Source organism: Populus euphratica, unplaced genomic scaffold (assembly GCF_000495115.2).
Source record: "Populus euphratica unplaced genomic scaffold, PopEup_1.0 scaffold214.1, whole genome shotgun sequence".
In the NCBI taxonomy this organism is placed as follows: Eukaryota; Viridiplantae; Streptophyta; class Magnoliopsida; order Malpighiales; family Salicaceae; genus Populus; species Populus euphratica.
The window spans coordinates 267,906-294,056 of NW_011500099.1; the positions used below are offsets into that span (position 1 = coordinate 267,906).

At 30.8% G+C, this 26,151-nt stretch overlaps 2 protein-coding genes across 4 annotated transcripts; one reads left to right on the forward strand and one right to left on the reverse strand.

The window, feature by feature from the left end:
* Nucleotides 1–583: 583 nt before the first annotated feature.
* Nucleotides 584–7,601, reverse strand: LOC105109416 (wound-responsive family protein). 2 transcript variants are annotated; one of them, XM_011004135.1, is made up of 13 exons: nucleotides 7,042–7,601; nucleotides 6,772–6,858; nucleotides 6,544–6,636; nucleotides 6,327–6,403; nucleotides 4,827–5,376; nucleotides 4,144–4,243; nucleotides 3,934–4,043; nucleotides 3,725–3,808; nucleotides 2,953–3,078; nucleotides 2,394–2,531; nucleotides 2,252–2,299; nucleotides 1,875–1,976; nucleotides 584–1,321 (listed from the first exon to the last, which is right to left on the reverse strand). In XM_011004135.1, the coding sequence occupies exons 1-13, from the start codon at nucleotides 7,288–7,290 to the stop codon at nucleotides 848–850; spliced, it is 2,238 nt and encodes a 745-aa protein (XP_011002437.1). In that variant the 5' UTR covers nucleotides 7,291–7,601; the 3' UTR covers nucleotides 584–847. The 2 variants fall into 2 exon arrangements, with proteins under 2 accessions (XP_011002437.1, XP_011002436.1); XM_011004134.1 differs by having other exon boundaries at nucleotides 4,764–5,376; nucleotides 7,042–7,600.
* Nucleotides 7,602–15,967: 8,366 nt separating this feature from the next.
* Nucleotides 15,968–18,786, forward strand: LOC105109417 (floral homeotic protein PMADS 2-like). Of its 2 annotated transcripts, none has more exons than XM_011004137.1 (7): nucleotides 15,968–16,467; nucleotides 16,645–16,711; nucleotides 17,326–17,387; nucleotides 17,476–17,575; nucleotides 17,759–17,788; nucleotides 17,957–18,001; nucleotides 18,476–18,786. In XM_011004137.1, exons 1-7 carry the CDS (start codon nucleotides 16,280–16,282, stop codon nucleotides 18,614–18,616), a joined length of 633 nt encoding a protein of 210 aa, XP_011002439.1. In that variant the 5' UTR covers nucleotides 15,968–16,279; the 3' UTR covers nucleotides 18,617–18,786. The 2 variants fall into 2 exon arrangements, with proteins under 2 accessions (XP_011002439.1, XP_011002438.1); XM_011004136.1 differs by having other exon boundaries at nucleotides 15,973–16,467; nucleotides 18,473–18,786.
* Nucleotides 18,787–26,151: the final 7,365 nt, after the last annotated feature.

A 26,151-nucleotide genomic window follows, 5' to 3' on the forward strand; every position in this document is an offset into this window, starting at 1 on the left:
ATTATTTTAATATATTTTTACGTAAAAAATAATATCTTCACTGCGTTTCCGATCATTGATGTCCCTGTAATGCATGCTTCAACCCTCCGATGGTAAGTCGCTTTTTGATATCTTGGAAAACCCGTGTCGTTTCATTTCCTGAAGAAAAGCATGTGATGTCGTTTGCTTGCTCTTATTTATAAGAGAGTACTGTCCACAAAAACTGCACGTCGCTCTATCCTCAAAAGAGCGACATGTCTTACATGATTTCCTGTTTTGACTTTTTTCTTGGTTGCTTAATGGTCTGTTTATTGGATCCAAAGGGGCTGTCCTGTCAGCGAATTTTGCCTTGGGACTTTTACATCTCATTACCAAGGCTCAGCTCTCTGTGGTATGAACTCATCACCACGGCCTGTTTCCAAGTCTCCGTTTCAGTTCTAAAGCAGAAAACCAACGAGATTTGACTTTTTTCTCGAAAGCAACACGGCCTCATTCCATCCATCTGCCTAAACCACAGTTTGCTCTGACAATCAGATATCACTGCAAGCCACTATCAACTACAAAAAAACAAGGCGGCGGATCAAACTAAAGAGCAAGCAATAAATAGAACAGAGAGTCTCAAACCGATGCCTCCAAGCAAGGAATATTGCACAAGCAATCTGCATCTCTTATCTGAGATGAGATGAGATGAGATGAGATGATACGCCAATTCACAACTCGCCAAACAAGGCAATTCAATTGCAAAAATGGTATCAATCAGCTAGTCAGAATTGATGAAGCTGTGAAGAAATGCAAAGGCAAAGGAAAAGGGACTTATGTTATACAATCACTTTTTTGGTGTGGACATCCTAGTCGAACTATTATTAAGTCAGCTAGATGGCTCGAAACTCGAAGGGGCAGTTGATGGAAGGTTTAACTTTTGGGGGGGAAGAACAGAAGCATGCTTATGTGACTTGTGTCTTTCCCCACTAGATTGGGGATGCAACTTCTCTGTACGGAGATGTGTTTCATCCAACTCTTGTTCTGGTTTCCTCTTTACCTTCTTCTTTGTCAGAGCACCATCAACACCCATCTTTGATTCATCCATGGAATTGCTTGAACTTCCTTTCGGCTTCTCCTTGAGCTTGTCCACAACAAGACCGTTTGTTGAAGGACTGGGTAACCGAACAGATGCTGCTGTGGAATTGGAAACTGGCTTACTAGCTAAAGCCAAAACAGGACCAGCCATTTCCATGGCCACCCTTTCTTGCACATGTGGCTGAGCAACTAAACCAGACTCAGCTCGAACAACCTCCTCTTGTTTAAGAGTCAACATCTTTTTACTCTTCATTTTCTCCAGATCCTAAATTTTACAAATCAATTTCAACATCAGCATCCCAACAAAAAAAGAAATAAAGAAAGCAGAAGATGCATGGGCTTTCAGAGTTTTTCACATAATGACCAACCGGTACTAAAAGACAACTAAAAAAATAATTATTTCTATAACAAGAAGTAAAGGTCCTCTCAGTAATAAAACAGCAGGCATCACTATTTCCAATCTATAACATCTACAAACCACAGTAGATGTTATATTCCATTGATAGAAAAACTACACTCCTGTTTTAATCGTAATTATACAAAAAAAATATCTCCGGCTTGAGTCTACATCAAGCAATCTTTTATCAACTTAAACAACTTTTTGAGACCCGCAAATGCCAGCCACTTCATAAATCACAATTCACCACAGCATAGTCCAACCTTATATGATTAGGATTGTAAATTAAGACTGTCAAGACATAGTTACAGTTATATTATTTAAACAAAAGAAGCATCTAGGAAATAGTAACCTTCATGTTTCAAATACAAGATGGTTGGGGATGGGGGGAAGCAGAATTAGATATGAGGAAGTTGCATACCTTATTTCTGCAGTATACAACCCTTCGTCTCTCTTTTGCCCTACAGATTGCACGCTTGATACCATGGTTGTCCATAAGGCCACTTGGCCACAATTGTGCAAGCTAAATCACAGATGAAATAGACCGTGAAAAGCATATTGGAGAAAACCAAATCAGATTCAATTAGACTTCATAAACAAAAAGAATCAGCACAAGAGAACATTGCTAGAAGGGCAAAGAAGTTGGTGATTGTAGAGCTGTAGAGGGCTAATAACTTATGGAAAATGGATATTGTCTTTAAGAATATATTTGGCATATGAAAGCACTAAGAATATTTTTGGCAAATGAAAGCACCACGAAACATGTTTGGGGAAAAGAAGGGGAAAAGAAAGCACAACCTCCACATACAACTTTCTGACTTGTGGACCTGAATCCTCATCCAATCCCTATAATCATCAAGATCAGAGCAACGCATGAGATGCATTGACAAAAAGATTTCCACAAAAAAAAAAAATTAAGGCATTCCAAGCAGGTATGTACCTCAACAAAAAGGTCATAAAGATCACAAATCTTATCCTCCAACAGAACATCCATGCTAAATTTCTTTTTAAGGGCCTCTTTTTCTTCAGAACCAATTTCTTGAAAATCATCAGATGCTCCAGCTTGCTGAACTAATGCCTGAGAAATCATTGGATCAATTCTACAGTGTTTAAAAAGCAATAGAAGTTAGCATGCAATGGTCAAGGAACATTCATACTTCCATCAATAAGGTGCTGTAAAGGCATCATTAATTGATAATCAATTATATCAAGATTTCAGATGCAAAAGCGCTAGTATTCAATTAATTCTTGACAAGCATGTCACCAATCAGCATTTAATATGTTTCATCCTTTAAAAAAAAAAAAAAAAAGAAACGATGACTAGGGAAATATGTAAAAAACAGTTTCATCTATCATTGACTTCTAGATAGATCTCCAGCAAAAAGAGCATTGTACCTGAAGGCCCTAAGCAACAGTTCTGAATGCCAGTCTGAGTTTTTTTTTTTTTTGTGTGTGTGTGTGTGTGTGAGAGAGAGAGAGAGAGAGATGTATCAACATACATTAGACTCCACAGAAGGGATTCGTGTCGTAATCATCTCCGTAACCTCCTTCTTTATCTGTTGAAACCTATCATCTTTCTCCTGCTTCACTGACAAGCCTGTGTTAATCATTATTTTCAAGTTTCTCTGCAGCAAAAAAAAAAAACGAGAAGCTCAGAAAATTTTCACAAAAGCTGTAAACGATATTGAAAGCCAAGGCGCGTAAAGACAGCAATGATAATACAGATTTCATCCATTTTCATACTAACAATTACTACCATGTTTTCATTTAATCTATCATAATGCTATCATGGCAACATAGAGGGCTTGAATGACCACAGAAACTCTTCCAAACATCAATAGATTAAGTGATGTGATTGTGGTTAGTGGTCTTTCAGATTAAGATTGTCTTGTGATTGTGTGATTTGATCATTTCCATCTCTAATTAAATTTTCTTCGATCTAAAAAGGTCAATTGTTCATTTTATATTCAGTAGTAATAAAATGAAATGTATCAATGAGAAGTGGTGACTTAAAACTGGTTTCCCAGATTCAATTCTTCAGAATTTCTCAAAACTAAGAAGAGAGTGACAGGACTTAAAGCACCAAATAGGCAACTTAACACTACATCCACAAGGAGCAGCAACCACAACCATCATCCAAACACTTCCCTCAACTACTTGGAGATATCACAGATGAGAATTGCGGTTGCAATCTGGGAGAGGGAGGGGGAGAAGAGGGAAGCAACGCAACCATATTTAAGAGTCATGTCTTCAATCTCAACAAGAAGATACCTTCAGTGTCCTGAGCTGAATTAAGTGACCAAGAATACTCATTAGACGATTCAGTAACTCTTTTGACATTTTCCCTTGGCTTGCCTGTTGCAACCATTGGAAAGTAAACATTTTACATTTCTTTGCTGCCTCCTTGTATAACTATCAAAGACAAGAAAAGCAAAAGAGTATGTAATGAACAGTGTTTAAAAAGTTAAGAATTATAGTACTGCTAGTCTGGCAACTTTGGCAAGCTTCAGCTTTATTTCTGTAGGCAATCTCCTTTTAATTGCCTGGGCTGAAGTATCAGTCTCTTGATTCTCCATAGCAGGTGGCCTTGCTGTAATTTTTTACACAGAGAAGAACATTTCAATTTGCAAGAAACTTGCACATATTATAGTCATTGGGAGTGTACATGTGACAAGTATTTTTGAGCTTACATTCTGCAACCATCTTCTCTAACTCCCTGATAGCCTTTTCTAGCATCGAACTTTTAGGCCTGACACTAGAACCATCCTTTCTGTGGACATGTGAAGTTTTCTGCAAAGTTTTACATTCAAGATCAAGACAAGCAACATGGACATGTTATCAGACCAACATACAAAATGCTATAGTTTCTGTGACAAGAAAGAAATGCAGTACATGATAAAAACCTTTAACTAGACTCTCTCTGGAACAAGAAATCATGGCAGCATACAGTAAAACTAAATGGTTCTAAAATAATTTGCACATGCATCCGAGCATTAGAGACTGTTTTCCAACAATACCTTCTCCTCTCCAAAAAAATAAAAAAACTATTATTATTCCAAATATTTCTCTCTGAAACTCATGTGGCACAGTTTAATACACCAGTGAAGATTCAAAGCTATATCTGCATGTAAGAGTTTAACGAGTAAATTCACAGATACAAGATCTTCATTTCCAGATTTTGCTGAGTTGCAATGCATGGTTATCTGAATCCATCTTAAAAATAGAGCTAAATGCTAATGCCAATATTACTAATTTTGGCTAAAAAATCTCAAAGGAAAAGAAATTATAAAATAAAAAAATGTCAGCTTACTGCTGCTTGCGTGTAAATCTTGCCATCAGAAATATTAAGATTGAGATCAGGAAGTTCACGGACCCCATTCTTTTCTTTTGATCTAACTGATGATTCAAGATCTTCAGCATTGTTTACCGTTTTTGCAGTTTGCAACTTGGGTTGCATATAAGCACTTTTTTCATGAGACTTCTGATTTGAAGAATCAGAGAGTCCACTTGCTTCCTTAGGTTTGCTTGTGAGGTTCTTAGGCTGGAGGCCTCCTGTCTTTGACTTTTCAATATCCTTTGTTTCCGCCAGGGATGCATAAGCATCACCATTTGAACCTCTCACTGACAAAGACGGATCCAACTTCATTTTAGTTTCTGCAGATTTCTTTTTGGAAGAATTTCCAGGTGAATTTGATTGACTCTGGAACTTTACATTCTCGTATTGTTCACTTATCATAGTCAAATTTTGAGACAGGTTTGAAGAGTTCTTTCCAGGAGGCAGTGCCAACTTCTCCACAGTTGACTTTCCCAGCTTTGCAAGTTTATTTGAAATGCGACCATCATCAGACTCATTAGGTGCCTTTAATAAATCTTTTCTTTGCCTTTTCTTTGGTTTCTCATTTGGCACAACAGGAGGCTCATTTCTTGCAAAAAATGAAACAAAAGGAATCAGAAAAGAGAAAAGCAAAACACTTTCAAGATGAAGAAAGGAAAAAAAATATATATAAACATGAGTTCTCCTAGATATAAATTACATAGAAAGCATATTCAACCAAGTCCACAGATGAAGTTACAGAGTCAGCATTGCCAAGATACTGGTTAGCTTAAGCACCAGAAGACAACACATGGTTAATAATCATTTTTGCAGTTGACAGAATGAACTGTATAACTCTTACTCCTATCTTAAAGGTCATTAACATGTGAAAGCCTGAAAAGGCTGAAAATCCTTTGAATGTGGAAGCTTTATGCACCAACAACGCTTATTTAAATTTTTTAATTCCACTACCCTGAAATCACTACAACACACCTAATTTGGATCTGGAGTATCTTGAAAAAAGCACAGTCTAAGAATTTGTGCTAAAAGCATCTAAAATAGTCCTGACAAATTGAAGCTGCAGGATCTTCATATTCTCTTCAAGGGGTCAGCAATCTTAAATGTGAGAGGGTGTGAGAAATCTTCATCGCACAAGTTTTGAGCATAATAAGGATTTTTCTGCATCAAAATCCAATTCAATTATGCCCCCGAACAAATCCATTTCTATATCCTTCAGTGCTATATGATACCTACTACCTCGTTAGGTTATTACTGAGTAATTGAAGGAAGAGAAAAGGGGGAGGCTTCTAAAAAAGGCAACTTTACGGTCTACATTCTGTAAGTGACAATCACTGGTTGCAAGGAGCAGAGACCTCTCTACTCCATTGTTTGACTCCTGCATCATATGATGCTCTCTACCACAATAATTCATTTGAAAAGAAAATAAAAGATCCAGTTGCAGTGAGATTTTCTACCCAATATTGGATGGAGCTATTATTCAATAAAACAAATTTGTGATCATTGAAGTACAAGCTCTAAAAAGGTTCAGAGGTAACTCACATGCGTTCCAGCTTCCCCCTGTTAACAAAGAAGCCATCATGTTTTATTGCTGAATTATCAACTTCAAAGTATTCATCCTGCAGAAGAAATATTTTAAAAAACAATGTAAGCCTCTTCATATTCGAAAACCACTTTCACACAATGATAGTACTGGAAGACACAGCTGCACAAATACCGACAAAGAAATTTGATGCAAACTACAGTTAAAGGTACCAACCAGCTCAGCGTCATCTATAAAAGAATCTTCTGTATCATACTGATCATCGTCAGGAACATCCATTAGATCCTCCTCGTCGCTGCTATCCTTACCCTGTGAGGGATTGAAATCGTGTTAGCAAATCAAATGCCATTTACATTGACTATATCCTCACACATTAATGAGGACTATGTACGTTCAACTACAAGCAAAAAGGAAATAACACATGTGGAGCTAAGTATAGTATACCGTGTATAGACGCTCAATCTTCTCGATTACCGCACTGAAACGATTTGGAGGAGGGTCCTCATTCACTTCATTTTCAGTCACTGGTGCCTGAAACAAAATTATCTAACAATTAATCACTATAAAGAACAAATTCCAGGTACCAGCTAACTACAATTTATCCAAATACATTGCAAATTTAATTAGTAATTAAGATGAATAAACACACATAAGCAATGGCATAAACATATATAGTTCTAAGTGATTGAGTATTGGAAATGGAAGGGAGCTTACAGGGGCAATTCGAGACTCGAGGTTAGGGTGAGCGTTAACGGGAGGCGGGTCTGGTGCGGCGGGTGCGGCGGGTGCGGATCCACTATTGACCTTGTTGGCGTCTTTCATAAGCTTTTTCCATGACACGAATGTTGTCTCTCCGGGTCGGAGCTCCACAGTGAATATTTGCCTGTCTCCTAATTTCACATACGACGGCGTTAACCTTGAAGATGACGATTCTCCTCCGCCACGGCTGCTCCCTTCCTCCATCGAGACAGTGCAAGGTCGGGTCAGAATTCTAGGGTATGAGATTTGAGTGGGAATCGGACAATTCAAGACTCGGGAAACATGGAGGAGGAAAAGAAACCCTAGGAGGAGATGTTGTAGGAAGAAGGAGGAGAATAGCTGGGCGGGATGCCGAAACGGTTTTGTGGGGTTTAACTGGAAAAGTGAAATATTTTATGTTTTTGTAATTTTCTTGCGTTTTCTTTCCCGAGAAAAATCGGGGGAGGGAAAGGGCGGGTCATGGCCCGTTTTGACAATTTAGCCCGACCCGGAAATGATAAGAGGGCGGTTATTTGTCTTCAATTCTGACAGGTCCACTGCGATGACTTGAAGCGGACCGCTCGTACACTAAAGTTCAAGTATATTTGGTATTGTGTTAATTATTATAGTTATAATACTTTAAGTATGTTTGGTATTGTGTTAATTATTATAATTATAATTTTAAAAAAATTATTTTATAAAAATTATTTTTAGTTGAAGTTAGTTTAAAAAAATAAATATTTAATTAAAATTATAATTGAAATTAAGATGGAAGAAAAAATAATTTAATATATTTAATTAAAAATACAAGAAAAGTGAAAAGAGAAAATAAAATAATTAGGTTATAAAATAATTTAAAAATATATATATTAATATTAATGATTTTTAATTTAATATTATGAATTTAATTATTATTATTATATACATCCAACAATAACTATAATTTTTATAATTTTTTAACGTATAATAAAATTAGATAAAATATTATCATTAATATATATATATATACAGTATCCACGCAGTTAACAATGCAAGAAAATTGCATAAACAATAAAAAAAATAAGTAATTCTTACTTTTTAAATTTTATGTTTTCAATGCAAAAAAGATATATTGCACTGTTCACTAAAAATAGTTAACAGTGCACCACTATGCACTGTTCTTGCACTGTTTAATAAACAGTGCAATTGCATAAACAATAAAAAAAAAATTTACTTTTTAAATTTTATTTTAAATAAAAATAAAACCGCAGCCACAGAGCCAAACGGGCTCTTCATGCTCAAAAGTGCAAAAAAGATATATGAGACAATAAATAGTATATTTTCATTTTTTCTAACAAAACAGCTACAACTGTATTTTAAATAAAAATACAATCACAGCCGTAGAGCCAAACGGGCTCTTCATGCTCAAAAGGCAAAACCTTAAACTTACCCATTTTTATTTTTCTTACAATTATTCAATTTTATCACTATGCTGTAATTTCCGTGAATTAGACCTCAAGAGTTAAAAAAAAATATTTGACGCGAAAGCAAGTTTAGGGAAATAAAAAGGCAAAGAAAGTTTGCTGCCGTAGTGTCTTTAGTGATTTGATTAAAACATCATTTTTCATTGCGTCATGCTAATTAAAATTTTTGAATTTTTTTAATATTGAATTAATTTTTTTTGTATTTTTTATTATTTTAATGTATTTATATCAAAAATAAAAAATATTATTTTAACATATTTAAATAAAAAACACTTTAAAAACTAATTTCTATAATACTAAAAAATAAGCTCTAGATTATTTGTAGTTGTATACTAAAAGTTATATTAAAATATTTTTAAACAAAAAAATTGAAATTATTTTTTAAAAAATATTAAAACAATTATATATTATATATACTTTATTCAACTTATATTAATTTATTAAACTTATGGATAGGGTTATGCACTCCATTTAATTAAAAATAATTTTATGATATAGTTATATAAAAAACTAACTTAAAACCAAATAAATATTGGATGATAAAATTAAAAAATTAACTAAATAAAAATTTAATTTTGAAAGTTAAAATTAAATAAAATAAAAGCCAAGTCAGTGTGCTTGTGAAATCAAAATTAAATAAATTATTCATTAATAGATAATATGGAAGTAAGATTTATTTATAATTTAATTTTTATAATTCCTAAAAACTATTTAATTAGTTATTGCAGTATAAAAAATAATTAAATGATGCCTTAATTAGTCTTTTTCCCTTGCATTTCATGTACTATATTTTAACATTATTTTTAGAAAAATAATTATATTTTAACACTTTGAATATATCTTTAGTTATTAATTGCTTGCACATATATATTAAATTGTATATTTTGTTATAGCTATTTTTTTAAAAAAAAACCAAAATGTTTTTAGCTAGCAACAATTGTTATAGCTATTTTTTTTAAAAGAAAAACCAAAATGTTTTTAGCTAGCAACAATTCAAATATCTAATGAAATAAAATTAGAAAAGAATTCTTTTCAACTTTTTCGCCATCATATATTCACATTACACTGATTTTTTTTTTTCTCTTTGATTTTTTTAATACATTGATTTTATTTTGTGGGGGTTTTATATTTTTTTTTATTTTGTAAAGAAAAAAAAGTAATAAATGGCACATCACCTATTATGTTTTTGAGGTGTTTGAAGATGAAAGCATGGTGAATATTAACTTGATGAAATGCCAAAAAAATCATATTTTACTCTAATGTTTGAAAACAAATAAAACCCCGTGAACCTACTGAGTTTGTTAATTAATGTCCTCAACCCGTCTTTTTTATTTTTATTTTCATGGAATATAGTAATTTTATTAAACTCAAGAAATTGAAAAATACCTTGTTATTTTCAAAATCCATGGAAATTACAATTCGCTAATAAAAAATAAATAAATAAAATAATAATTAATAACAATAATAATAATAAAATAATTTCCAAGTTACTTCTAATTCATTCATGGAAGTCAAATCAAATTCTATAGGATTGTTGTTATTGCTCATTTATAGAAAATATCTCAAGTCATCAATCATCAATCATCAATTAACCAATAATAGAATCAACCAATAATAGAGGGATAGATTCCACTTCTATAATATATTGACAGAATATCTTATCTTTCCATGCTAGAGAATGCTAATCTCCTTCGAATCATAAGATTTAATAAAGACTCTTTTTCAAATGAGATGTAAATCTGATAAGCAGGAGATAGAACTTAGATTATTAATAAAAAAAATTAAAAAAAAATATTAAAACCATATATAACTAGATCAAGATATATTAATTATTACTTTTAAAATATAAACATTGTATCTAGGATAATGATCATTTGATGGGTATAAATTCATTTAAAATTATATTGATTGAAATAAACTTATAAGTCACTATTACTATTTATATTCAATGGGCATATACATAATTGAATTGATTCATCTCAAATTAATATATTCAATGGGCATACACATAATTGAATTGATTCATCTCAAATTAACTCAAAACAAGGGTATCTCAAAAAATAAAAACACAAAATCATTAATACATAACATAACAAAAACAAACCAAAATCAACATCATGGATAAATAAATATATGTACATGGTTAACACATATAAATCTCACATTGAAATCAAATGATTATGCATAAAATAAATCAATTGCAACTCATCCTCCCAACTTATTATGGGATATTGATTACAATCTTATTCTACCTTGAAAAATAAATCATTTACAGCTTCATGCTACAAAATTGTCACATATCAGTATAAATCTCTACACTTCAAATGTTTTGCGTAAAATTTAGATAATATATTATAATGATAAATAGGCTAGAAAAGTTATTTTTACCTATAAAATGTTCTAGAAAGTAGTTGAAATAGTGGCAACACGTGGCTTGCATGCCCTAATGTATGGACATATTGTGATGTGTGGATTCATGTGCCGATAAAAGCTGGGGCAAGTGACACGCTAGATCAGGTGTACCTTCTCCTCCTCCTCTTCCTTTCTACACTAGCGATGAAGTGCACTGTCACCTAAAGAAAGAGATTGGTGAAGGGAAATGTTTGATATTTTTTGTTTTCTTCCTCTATTCATGTAATATTTATCGCTACTAATGATGTCATTATTGGTTAGTGATGCCAATGTTGCTAGGTGTGTTTTGGTAGAGGGAAAAAAATTATTGATGATGTGAGAAGTGAAAGACTTGTAGGTTGGGAAGGAAAGAGACTTCTATTGTGATATACTACCAAATTTTTTAAATTTATCGATTAAATATTTTGTTGGTATTTATACTCTCAATTTATTGATATGAAATTTACTGATGGGCTCACGAATAAAAATACTTCATTAGAAAAACTATCATCAGTGATTATGGTTTATAGGTAATAAAATTACCAATGGATTTATTGATGAAAAAACACATAAAAAAATTATCATCTTCAGTTTGTCGGTATATTCATCGATGAATAGGACATATCACCGATAAAAAACATCATATGTAATTCCATCAGTGATTTTTTTATTCATCAGTATTTCCCTTGATGAATTTGATATATAACTAATAAAAATTGTACGTGTATAATTCTATCGGTGATTAAACAGTGGCAGTAATATTTGCAATAATTTTTTTTCCAACTCTCTGAAATATACCAACAAACTTAGTCTATTGTTAGCATCTTTAGTAATTATTTAAAAATAGTTTTTAAAAAAATAAAAAAAAGTATAAAATAATTAAAATAAAGTAATATAATAAACAAAAGTATAAAATAATTAAAATAAAGTAATATTTAAATACTTATTATAATTTTAAACATTTATAAGTCCAAATAAAATTAATTTAGAACAAAGGCGTCGATGGAAAGAAAGGAAGCAGGTCTTTGTTGGGACCATAAGACCAATAAAAAGAAGCGCATGTACCACCTATTTGTGATTTCAACTCCATGTACAATTAGTGAAGTTTGAGCATCTTAGCAGTGAGTCATTCTGTTTGAGCAGTAATATAGGCTGCCCAAGTTTCAACTCGTTGGTTTAAAATCACCTTAAACTCTTATGTTTGAGTGCTCAAAACCAATTGCAAGTATCTAATAGTTGAAACACTATAAGCTATTCGCAAGTCCTAAATTATAGTGTTAGAAAGACAATACACCTGATTTCTATAAAAACAGTCCTCAATCGTAGTATTAGTGATGACGGTGTTGTTGGGTGTGTTTTGGTGGAGGGAAGAAAATCATGTGATGATGTGAGAAGTGAAAGACTCATAGGTTGGGAAGGAGAGGGACTTCTACAGAGACTTATTATTAAAAATTTTAAATTTATCGATGGAATATTATATTGATATTTATAGTCTTAGTCAGTTGACATAAAATTTACCGATGGGCTCATGAACAAAAGTACTTCATCAGAAAAACTATCTTCAATGATTATGTATATTGGTGAGTTTGTCAATAATAAAATTATCGATAAATTTATTAACAAAAAAACACATTAAAAAATTATTCTTTGTAGTCCGTCAGTATTTTCATCGATGGATATGACATATCACCAACAAAAATACCATAAGTAATTCCATCGGTGATTTTTTTATTCACTAGTATTTCCATTGATGAATTTAACATATAACCAATAAAAAAAATTGTATATAATTTTGTTGGTGATTAAACAATGGCAATAACACTTGTAATAATTCTTTTCCAACTCTCTGAAATATACAAATAGACTTAGCCCGTTGTTAACACCGTTAGTAATTATTTAAAAATATTAAACAAAAATATAAAATAATTAAAATAAATCAATATAAAAATCAAATATTTATTACAAATTTAAACATTTATAAGTTTAGATAAAATTAATTTAGAATAAAGGCATAGATAGAAGAGAAGAAAGTAGGTCTTCGTTAGGACCATGAGACCAATAAAGAGAAGTACATGCACCACTTATTTGTAATTTCAACTCCATATACAATCGGTGGAATTCAAGCATCTTAGCAGTGATTTGTTTTATTTGAGCAGTAATATAGGCCGCCCGAGCTTCAACTTGTTGATTTAAAATCACCTCAAATTTTGAAGTTTGAGTGCTCAAAACTAATTACGAGTATCTAATAGTTAAAACACTATAAGTCGTTCACAAGTCCTCAATCGTAGTATTAGAGAGACAGTACACTCAATTTTTATTAGGTTTGGATGATCTTGCCTCCGATCATAATTCTGGATTAAGATCCTGACGGGTCGAAGGATCATTCCTATATCTCTCATTCAACCAGTTGTTATATGTATCTTAAAAAAAAAAAGATGAACATACTTGTTTTTTTTGATAAATTTAGAATATATTTTTTTAGTAATAAAGAAATACCTCATTTAAAACTAAACATTTCAATACATGGAAAATACCTTAACCCTCTAAATCCTTCGTATCAAATTTAGAATTAGAAGTCAAATAATTCTTCAAATTTTCCATCTCATCATTATTTATGATAATCATATCATCTACATAAATCATGTGCTATTAATTTGTCATTCTGCCGTTTATGAAATAGCTTATGATAAGCATTACTTTGCTCACATCCAGATTTTTTTCATGACAAGTTGAAATCTACCAAACCAGGATCCTGTCCAGACCAGAAAATTAAGCCTTTTTCAGCTTTCACACACGCTTAGATCCATTACTGATTAGATGGATTCGATCCATTATTAGTATTTTTATTATAGTTGAAATAATTAATATTAAATAAATTATAATTTGTGTTGTAAATATTATTAATTCAATTGTAATTTAAATGATAATATTTATACCCCAAATAATAGTATTGTTGATATTAGTACTTTGAATTATAATAAAAATCATAATTGCCTATATCCAAAAGCGTACAGCCGTGGAGAAAATCTGGAGCCTAGGCATAAGATTAGCCCGGATATAAGTAGAACGGCGTCGAATAACACTTGCCTATATCCAAAGGAAGCGTACAGCCGTGGAGAAAATCTGGAGCCACCTGATCAAGGCAGCAGGGAAGCTATACATGCATCTGCTTTATTCCAGCAACCACAGTCTCATGAGAGCATTACAAGTGTGTTATTTAGCTAAGTCAAAACCTAATTAATAATCCAAATCAAAGAAATGTTGAGGATAATCGATCGACATACCACCATGCGAGTCCTAATCACAAAGTTGCTTTGGTTTTTAAAACCTCTGCACAGCAACATGGTAGTCAGAACATAAATGTTCAATATATATATGTGCAAGGCAAAAAGAAAGAAAAAAAGCCCCTTCAGACAAACACCGACTAATTGGAGGATCGAAAAAGTCCTCATGAATATATGTTCGTGCACATAAATCTTTTATCATGCACTGTAAGCGTATATTAATGTCAATTTGTATGTAAATTGAAACAAGATTTAATTTTAAAAATCCACTGGTATCATACCAACAGCGGTCATCCAATTTCACACGATATATAATTATATACATGCTAGGCCGTATTTTTTTTCATGAAAGTATATAAATTTTGACAAAAAACAAAAAATAAAAAGATCAAACTGGAAAATATATAAAAATTAGAATTAAAGGATTAAATTAAAAAATAATAAAAATTTAAATAACAAAAATCAAAACTAAAAGGATTAAATCTAAAAAAGCAATAAAAATAAAGACAAAGTGCATCTTTTCGTGTAAAAGAGAGAAATTAAAGTGTAAAAAAATAAAAAGAACCAATGATAAATCAATTATTTTTAGATGACACATACTAGCCATAAAAAAAAAAAGACATGGTGGAGAACAAAATGAGATAGCGAGAGAAAATTTTCTAACGGTCAAGAAATGTTTCATGCGCTGCCTAAAATATGTGACACTTCTCAAGCACCAATAATTTTTTTGAACATAAAAATAGTAATTAAATATTAAATTACTTCATTATCTTTGACCAACCCAATAATTACAAAAAAAAAACCTTAAAGAAAAGACTCCAATACCCATGTATACATAGCCGATTTTTTTTACTTCAAGGATAATTGTGTAATTCTACTCTATAGTTAAAAGAAAAATACTAAAATACTATTTTCCAGCAATGTTAGTTTATTTTTATTCTAGAGATATTTTAGTTATTTTACTATGTATTAAAATATAAATAGATAAAAACACCTCTAAATAAATCTATAATGATAAATAACTGTGTAAAAATATCAAAATATCTTTAAATCAAAGACAATAAATTTTTTTTACTAGATTATAAACATATATAAATCTCTTGTTAATAATCACAGAGTTCCAACTAGAGATTACAGGGAAAGTAAATACTTTTAATTTCAAACTACCTACAAGATGTTTAATTTTTTTTCTAAGTATATTTGTTATATATATATATATATATATATAAAAGAAAAGAAAATGATAATAAACTTAAATTCTTTTAGATTCCTGAAAGGCACCTCTATGGTCCGATGGCTCCAAAGTAAAGAGACGCAACCTGCAGCGTGTTCGATTTACTTCGAGTACAAAATGTGAAAGTTCACTCACAGCCTTGGAGCCTGAAATCCATTTTTCATCTGCAATGGGGCACGTAAGAAAGCTTCGAAACCTTTTTTGCCATATTCCTTATCTCGTGGCATGAAATCTATGGAGATGAGACCCTATGACTGAATTTTTCGATTTGATGGTTAAGGTTTGATCATTATTTAACAACTACTACGTATTTTCATCCCTCAAACCTAGACATGACCATCATACCTCAAGGCCATGGACTTGCTTTGTTTTTGAACATCAAGACCATATCTATGCTAGGGCACCTATATATCCAGGACGTAAGACATGTGCGCCTTCATTTTACGTATCAGACACAACCTAGTCTATGTAGAAGTCTTGTCCAGATTTCTAAATTAAAACCCTAAGCAACAATTAATATCAGTCATCTCCACAGGAGGAAGAAAAGGAACCAATGGTTAACAAGGTGAAATAAAACTACCAAAGCCAGATCAAACACCAGATAAAAGCAGATGGCTTGGTTTTGTCAACTACCCACAAACAAACCCTTACCTGGTTCTCCCTTTGTGCCACTCGAAAGTCTTGTATCCTCTAACTCGTAATAGTAAGCTCCTCTATTGCTTTGCCTTATTTCTGTGATCTCTCTTTAACTCCTAGCTCTACCTCTACCTCCTCACACCTTCAATTTCAAATCAAGAAAAAGAAACAAAGAGAAAGGACTTCTCTGTGTGTGGTGGTGCGAAATGGGGAGAGGTAAGATTGAGATCAAGAGGATTGAGAACGCGAGCAACAGGCAGGTGACCTACTCTAAGAGGAAAAATGGGATTATAAAAAAAGCTAAAGAGATCACAGTTTTATGCGATGCTCAAGTTTCTCTTGTCATCTTTGCTAGTTCTGGAAGGATGCATGAGTACTGCAGCCCTTCCACTACGTATGTAGTTCCAGTTTGTTTCTTCCTCGTTTGTCTAGGTCTTTTGTGAATCTTACGGTTCCCGTTTTTTCTCTCTTGTTTTTTTTTTTTTTGTTAACTTCTTACTGATTTTTTTTTATATATTTTTTGTTAATTTTGACGTTTTCTCTGAGTTAAATTATGTTTTTAATGGTGAAGGGTGGTCGATCTGTTGGACAAGTATCACAAGCAGTCTGGTCAGAGGCTGTGGGACGCTAAACATGAGGTGGTGTTTACTTCTCTTCTCTCCTCTTCTGTCTCTTTCCGCTTCCTAATATCCGATCCAATACCTTTTGTCCATAGTTTTTACCTTCGAAAGCATCATGTTATTCCAATGAAAATGAGATGAAGTCTATATGTTTTGCTAAAATCATGACAAGAAACATGAACTTTGAATTCTATGAACAGATCTACAAAAGGGATATTGCAGTCTATTATAATATTGTTTTTATAAAAGAAAACTAAAAATCTATAGTATTATGAACAGATCTAGAAAAAAATTGTTTTCTCAATGACTTCCTTTTCCTTGCTAAAATTGAAAGATCACTAAAAAGGTGTTAGCTAGACCACAAGGAAATGAAAATTGTTTCCAGAAATAGATCTAAGCAGTTGATCAAATTTACTCCTCGTTACAGGCTTCACAGGGACGCCACTAGAACACTTGTTTTTTGGAATATAAACCCATTTATCTGTCATGTAATACAAGTTTTGTGGGCCGATCTGCTCATTACCTGTCTCTCTTTTCGGTAATTTCTATCGTTTATGTTCATGCGCCGGTAAAGAAAAATTTAACACTTAGGGTTTCTATATATATATATATATATCAAAAAAAAAAAACAGAACCTCAGCAAAGAGATTGACAGAATCAAGAAAGAGAATGACAGCATGCAGATTGAGCTGAGGTAAAATATCCTTCCTTCCTCTCTCTATGATCCTTGATTTCTCTTTCTGTCTCTCACTTTGATCATGTCAAAATATGTGAGTTTCCAGGCACCTGAAAGGGGAAGATATCTCATCCTTGCACCACACAGAGTTGATGGCCATAGAGGAAGCCCTCGATGCTGGCCTTGCCGCTGTCCGTAAAAAGCAGGCCAGTACAATATTTTATAGTAACAAAAATGTTTATATTTGTTTGCTAATTAGAAGCGATCCTGACATACACGCATACATCCATACATACATACATACATATATATATATATATATATGTAAGGATTAATCTTTCTGAACTCCCTTTTTTTTTAATGTTCATTTTTGGATTTCCTTTCGGCAGATGGAGTACCACAGCATGTTGGAGCAAAATGTATGTAGATTACAAACTGTTTCTTCATATCGTGACTTACAGGATATTATTGCTTCGATTTTGTTTGCCTCTTCTTATCATCTTCGCTTCTCTTATTTTTCCCAGAATAAAACTAGTGAAATTCCTGCTTTATGTCTAACTATTTTCCTTCTTACTGAAAATTTTCAGGAAAAGATGTTGGATGAGGAGTTCAAGCGCCTCCAGTTCGTTCTGGTATAATTAGCTATCACCTTCACTCTGAACTTTATGTGTGCTTGTGTGTTTCATGCATGGAGAATTGGCTATGCCATGCACCATACTAATGTTCAAGAACCAACTAATTGTATATCCAAAAAGCTAAAAGAAAGCTCTAACAGAAAATCAAGTGCGTACAACAGTAAGAAGAAAAAAGCAAAAAAATATATCCTCACGGGTGGCAGGCCCTCTTAATTCATCTTTGTTAATAAAAGTAAATTTTGTTACTGAACTCGAGTATGTATCCTGATACCACAAAATGAAAAATAAAATAAAATTGTTAAAATCAATCCATATATATATCTTGATTAATTGGTTTGTGTCATCCCATCAAACAATTAAGTAGATCATGACGACCCCGTCCGGTTCTCAATCTTACTGTGAATATATATATGTATGTATGTATTAAGTTTGTCAACACATATTCTCTTTATCTATATGTATTTGCAGCAGCAACAAGAGATGGCTATGGGAGAGAATGCAATGGAGATGGAAAATGCTTATCATCAACAAAGGGTGAGAGACTATAATTCCCAGGTGCCTTTCGCATTCCGCGTGCAGCCTATCCAGCCAAATTTGCAAGAGAGAATGTAATTAATAGGGTCTTAGTTGGTATCCATAATCCCCATCTTGCTTTCTTAACTAACGTTTTCTGCATTCCAGTACTGTTTGTATTAATTAGATAAGATCCTAATTAAGCTTAGACTGTGGAAAACAAGTTATTTGTGTGTGACTGCGTGTGCATTCAAAACCCTATGTTTATTCAGAGTGATGATCCTCAAAAAATTAATTCGAGTCGTCATTCAGCTCAGAAATCGTGGGTTGATCATCTTAAACTCTACTCTCTTCTCCAAAACCAAAACCTTTACCTGACCTGATTATTAAAAAAAATGCCTAAAGGGTGTGTACCTCAGGGTTAGGCACATGTTTTGGCCAGCAAAAATGAAGTCGACATGCGATTGAAAATCCATCGTGTTGGCCTCCTACGTACCAACGAACCCCCAATTTTGCTTTGACATGGCCAACGTGGGTGTTTTTGTAGTGTTCTTAGTCAAACGATTCTCTAATGACAGTTCATCCACCCTCCCATACGAGATTTATGTTTCACATTGACGGTCGATAACCAATAACTCAGGGAGACATGTAATTTTCTCTTGACACACGACGCCTCACGGTCAATTTTAATGTCAAACCTCAAAAAAAAAAAAAACCCTCAATCCATAGGATAATCCTCAACTTGTTTTTTCTTAATTAGATCCTTGGAATGTCAATGAATTATCGATAAGATCTTTTGATTAATCTTAATTTTAGTTAATATGATTGTTAAGTTGTCACTCTAAAAATGTTAGTAAATTTGTTTTAAAACCATGGTTGGTAGACATATTCCACTCATTTTTAAAGTTAAAATCTTATTAGAAATTACTCTTCTACATAAGTTTTTTAACAAAAATAGTATCATGATCAAAATAAATTGTGGATGAATAAGAAATTGATCTAAAAAATCTTTTAATTGAAATGTTTTTGTGTGAAGCTTAAAGCCCCGTTTGTTTGCTAGAAAGTAGTTTTTTTGGAAAGTAAATTCCAGGTAAGTGAATTATTTTCTGATGTTTAACAGTGTAATGAAAAATAAGTTGGAAAACACTTTCCAATGTTTGGTTATGTTATGAAAAATGAGCTGAAAAATAACTTATTAATATTTTATTTTTCTCAAATTTATTAAAATAACGAGGAACAAATCTTACAAATTAAAAGGTTGAATGAGAATGAAATTGAAAAAAAAATATAATTTCATAAATTATCTCAAATAAAATAAATAATAATCAAAATAATAGAGATTAAATCTAAAAAAAATAAAAGATGAAGAAATTAAAATAATAATAATAATTAATATTTCATAAATTATTTCAAATAAAATAAGTAACAATAAAACAAATGAGGACCAAATTTGATACATAAAAAATTTCAATAAAAAAATGATAAGGGAAAAGTAAATAACAATTATAAAAATGAGGATCAAAATTAATATAAAAATTAAATTTTAAAAGATGAAAGTGAAAAATAAATATTCAAAACAAAATATATATAGCAATCAAAAGTTTGAGGACTAAATTTGATATAATCAGCAAATAATATGACATTTCTAAATTTTTCCACAACTTCCAAATAGTATTTTTTGTCTAAATTTTTCAGGAAAATATTTTCCTGAAAACCAAGCCAAATTTTTTTTTTACTAGAAAGTATTTTCTGTTGACCAACTTTTTTAATAATAAGCAAACATAAGAAAGTTTAGAAAGAGATTTTCCAGAAAGTGAATTTCGGGAAACAAACATAGTCTAAAACCTTCTATACGCAAACATAAGAAACTTTAGAAAGAGATTTTCCAAAAAGTGAATTTCGAGAAACAAACATAGTCTAAAACCTTCTATACTATAGAGAAAAAATATAAGATTATTTTAGAACACTAATAAAAAATGAGCCTATTAGCAATTAACTAGTCCATTATAGATAATATTAAACTATGTTGCTGATAAAATTCAGCAACAGAATTAGCAACAGATAATTTCATATGCAAATAATAGATGCTAATTTTTTAGCAACGGATTATCAGTCGCTAATTTTTTTAGCAACAGATTATTCGTTGCTAAAATTTGGTTGTTGAATATGTATATCAGCAACGAATATTCTATTGTTAATGACCATTGTTGATCAGCAACCGAATATCCATTGTTGATTTGTTGCTGATTAACAATAGAAATTTTGTTGCTAATCTGTTGCTGATTTAACATGAATTTTTTAAATTATTTTTTTATTTATTGAATTTTTTAAATTATTTGTAGCTATTTCAAAAATTATAGCTAAATATACAAAGAACATAAATTAATACTAGAAATTATTTTATCAAAAATAATAAGTCAAATGAAATAAATTTCATAATAAATTTTTAAATCTTGTCAAACTTACATCAAAATAGATAAGTCACAATTTAATAAATATATTTTATCATAAATGTGGTGGTGGGGGTGATGGTGGAAACGAACCAAAACAATGCTGACCATTATGAGGTAGAACTGGTATACGGTGGTCGAGGCCTTGGTCGATATACTAGATTAGACAAGGGATATATCTGTGGAGCCATATGTGACGGCATAGATGAAGCCATAGGTGTCGACATACCTTGGTCCATATTTGATACCCAAGCTTGGTATCCATATTACTAAGAAAGTTTTTAATTGAAGTCATCTCTTGTTGTAGTGATAAAATATGACCATCTCTTTCCTTTATTTGTCTTTCAATGCCTGAATTGATGAGTTAGGAAGTGTTGACTCCATCGTATAGGATTATGATGAAGCACTCGTACTAATCATGGATTTCGGCACACCAAGCGCACCATATATTCTACCCTTTATAACTCCTTTTATAACCACACATCGAGCTGCTCCATTAAATAAAAGATGATTTTTCCGATCAGTTTCATATACTGAAATCATCTCTTTTTTATAATTCTCCTACAATAAAATTAAATATAATGATAAATTCATTTTAATTTTAAATAATAATGAAATTACATAAACAATAGTTACAAACAACTTTTTTAGACTTGTTATCTATAAAGGTTTCAAGCTTCTTGACATTCTGATGCAACACTAAAAACACATCATCCCATAGAGGTTCTTTTCCACCTGGTTTTTCTTACTATCAACAAATATAAAATATTAGACAATATAAATATGAAAATTTAAAATCCAACATAACAAATATAAATAATCCTCACCATGCTAGCTCGATATAATACAAATGATACCGTACCTCCAGAATGAGTGCTTAATTTACCATCTATTTCAGTTATCCGATTATTTCTTATAAATTTTGATCTTCTTTGAAATTCAGGGGTGAACCAAATTTCTTTAATCATTTGATTCCAATCATCATTGTTTATCGAAATCGGATCTTTATTAATGCAATCCATAATGTTTATGGTATTTCTGTCTGACATAGCTCTCTTACGAGCACTTGTCAACTACTGGTTCAAATCAATTCTTGTCTTGTCCTCCCAAATCTTTCAAATAATTGGTTCATCATCATTAGAGAATATATATTTTTTCTATAGAAAAAGCAAAAACAAAACTCAACATAGTTGTTAACTAGTCTATATAATTACAATCACACAATCAGTAGTAAAAAAGATAAACAATTTTTTTTGGTATATACCTTACCATTTCTTAATATATTCCTAAAATATAATTAATTTACATGTTCCAACCTAATTAATGTCATTAGAGATGCAAAAACAATTATATATTAATTTATATTTTCAATCAATTAAATGGTCGAACAAACTTAATGCCTTCGCTAGAAATTCCTTTAACTGTATCTAAGAGGTTCGTACTTCATTTTGGTCTTCACTTCCATAAAAAAACTATTTTTACTATGTTAATATTCCTTGCATCTAAGATATGGTGTGCATGGAAAAAAAGAATGTAACACCTTCAAATATAATGTCATGAAATCTCAAACATTTCATTACTAATGTCAAGTATTGAATAATATGTCTAATATTATGGATTTTTTTAAAAATAATTCAACAGAGTTTCCTCTATTTTTGTTGGTACCAAGTTATCACAACACTTTTATTAAATGTCATTACAACTTTCATATTGATCCAATCATCCTGGATCACATCTCATTCATCAAACAATCTCTGAACACTAAATTATACTTATCAATATATTCAAGTCTCATGATATTAATTAATAAATCAACATAAAAGTATTACTAAAACAATTTAAAAGATAATCAATTTCATTACTATAAGTTCATCAATTTAAAAATGTATAATCTCATACCTTAAACTCCTTAAAGAGTTCATCCCTATAAGTTGAATTAACTTTTTTTCAATTGTGTCATGGTCCTTTAAAATTTGACCTCAAAATAAGTCTGATCTCACGCCCACACGATGAGTTATTAAAGTTTTAGAAAAATAACAAAGATTCATTAAAATAATAAAGCTTAAAAAATAATTATAAAACTCAGTAACCTTATAAATTCGAACTTACTCTATTGTTCCATATAAATGAAGCTCTTTTTTTTTTTTGTCTTTTTCTTGAAGGAAAACTTCTTCATTCCCTCATACATAAGCACATTTTATTTTTGGTACCTCTTTCGGTTATTGTTATTCAAGCACACAATAAGCAAATATCATTCAGGATCATTAAACTCTTATACCAACTGACACAAATAGAAGAAATTAAAGAAAACATCAAGCTAGAAAAGGTAAATTGAAGCCAAACAAGGTTGTCACTTAGAAGCCTAATTTATAATTTTATTATTGAATATTTATATTTTAACTGTCTCTTGTTTAAGAGATTTACAATTTCTTAAATAAATTTAAACCCAACATAAACAAATTAGGTAACCTAAAAGTAAAGGAAAAGTAATGAAAATCCTAAACAACTTAGGAAAAATAAAATTATTAAGCTTAATATTTACTTTTTTAAACTAAATAGAAAAAAATAAAAATAACTAAGAAAAAAAATAACTTTTTTTCTAAAAATTCCTTATGTGTCAATTTTTTAAATGTTGTCACTTCACAATTATTTTTTCAAATTCATTTTGTTTTCTTAAACCAAAAAAACAATTAATATTCAAATAATGAGAGTGACTTTATTCAAAACTTTTAATTAAAAACCCATAAATTTATGTATAATGTATTTGTTGGGATGAAGTTAGGAAATATATCATAAGCATTCTTTTATTAAAAAATTTATTAATATATTAAGAGTTTTTCCGTACTTTTGGAAACTTCCTCTTAACAACTTCAATTTCACTTTTTACATTAATAAAAAAAACTAAAACAGATAAGACATCTCCTATACACTATGGGAGAAACCATTGTGGATTTATATATTGATGTATTTTTTCATTCTATTTTTCATTTTAGTCCCTCAATTCTCTATTCTTTTTATTTGGTCTTCTAACATTGCATTGATTTGAAATTGATCTTGATGATTTATTTTTTATACATGTGTTGGGAATCTCATAGTGTCGATAAAATGTCTAGTAGCTTGGTTTGAAAAAATAAAATAAAATTTCATTCATTTAAAAGAATTAGAGTTTTAGGAACCAAATTCAAAGCTTAAACAAATACCCAGTCTCTTTTTTTATTGCTAAAACTAAGAGAACAAAAAAAGATCAGACATCTTTTGTAGATTGTGAGAGATATCACTGTGAATTCACATAATAATTTATCTTTCTTTTTTTATCTTATTTATTTTTATCCCTTAATTCTATTTAGTTTTTATTTGGTCCTTTAACACTGCTTTGATTTATGATTGATTTTGGTGTTTTGTCTTTTACACCTATATATAGGGATCTTGTAAAGTTGAGGAAATATTTTGTCATTTGGTTTGGCAAAATAAAATTTAATTGCATTGATTTAAAAGAATTAGAGTTTAGGGACCAAATTTAGAGCTTAAATAAATGTCCAACCTCTTTTTTTTTAACTACAATCAGGGAATGATTTGCTCATTTCACGACAAATTTAATGTCCTTTTTGTTTTTTTAGTTACTCAATTTTTTTTTAACTTGATGATTTTATATTGTCTTTATTCAAAATTTCACTTGATAGTTTGTTTTGGTTACTTGGGTAAGGGGATCTCGCAATATAGTGGTGGAATCTTGGCTCTTGGTTAATGCTTAATTTGTAAAAATAAAATAAAATTATTCTGATGTGAAACAATGCCATAATTAAAATTAAAACAAATATGACAAGCTGAAATCAATAGGTAAGGCAACTTGTGCTAGCGCTTGCAATATATACGCTACCGAGTGGAGACAAGCTACCATGTTTTGGCGATGTTTACAGCTTTCTTTAGCGATCAAACACCAATTTTCTTGGTGGTATTAGAAGCAACATAACGAGGACTTTTGGGAGTGGTGTAATGTATTAGTAGGGCTTTGACGACATTTGTTTCTTCTTCTCTCCTCGGGAATCACACTTGCCTAGCCACAATCAAAAGGTATATTGTCATTTTGTAAGTTTGAAAGGTTAACCTATGCTGACTTAAGTTTTTTTTTTATTGATTTTTTACATATTTTTTTATACTAATTTTATTTTTAATTTCATCATTCATTATTTAGTTTATTGTAAAATTAAGCTTCGTAATTTTCTTTGTTTTAGTTTATTATAAAATTAAGCTTCGTAATTTTCTTTGTTTTCCTTTTTAATAGGGTTATCCATGTCTCATAACATAAGTTATAGGTATAATGGGTTAACCCGATTTGACTCATGTTTATATTTTTAGTTGCTTTATAAGATTGATTTTTTTTTTTGGTTTTGATTTTAACATTGAATAGATTTAAGAATTGAATTTTTATAACTTTACATGTTTTGTCTTGTATCAGGTATGATGTTTATGGTTTGAAAAGCTTACCCATGTTTTTACTAGCGTGTTTTTTTAGTTATTTTTTATTATTTTATTTAATTTCATGAAATTGGCTATTATATTTTTTATTTGTTGTTTTATAAAATTATCATAACCTCACAATCTATGTTATTTTATCTAGCCCATGATTTAGTATGAATAATCTATTTGGTGTATAAACTAATTTTTTATTGGACATACAAGCACCTTTATACCTATATTTTTTCAAAAAGCTCTTAAATTTTAAATGACAAATTTATATGGAATTAAAGATCTCATACCAACCACTTGTAAAATTAAATTCTCTTTATTTTGAATGAACATATTAAAATGATCAACAAAACTTAGAGTCAGTTTATTATTGCAGCATAATTATATTTTTTTAAAAAACATTTTTTATTTTAAATTAATTATTTTTAATACTTTTAAATTATTTTGATTTATTAATATCAAAAATAAAATTTAAATAATAAAAAACCACCGGTAACCAATACTATTGTAATATACGCACCTAATTAATTCTAACATGGAACTAAATAAAAGGCAGATGATTTGTTCGATCTAACAAAATGACAAAATAGCCCTTTCAATGACAAGTGTCGAAAAATCTCCACGTAATATCTCATTCGTCACCAAACGCAGGCGAGTAAGGGTCAAACGGTTGCTGCCAAGCCATTACAAAGCCGAGCCATTATAAAAGAAAGAGAA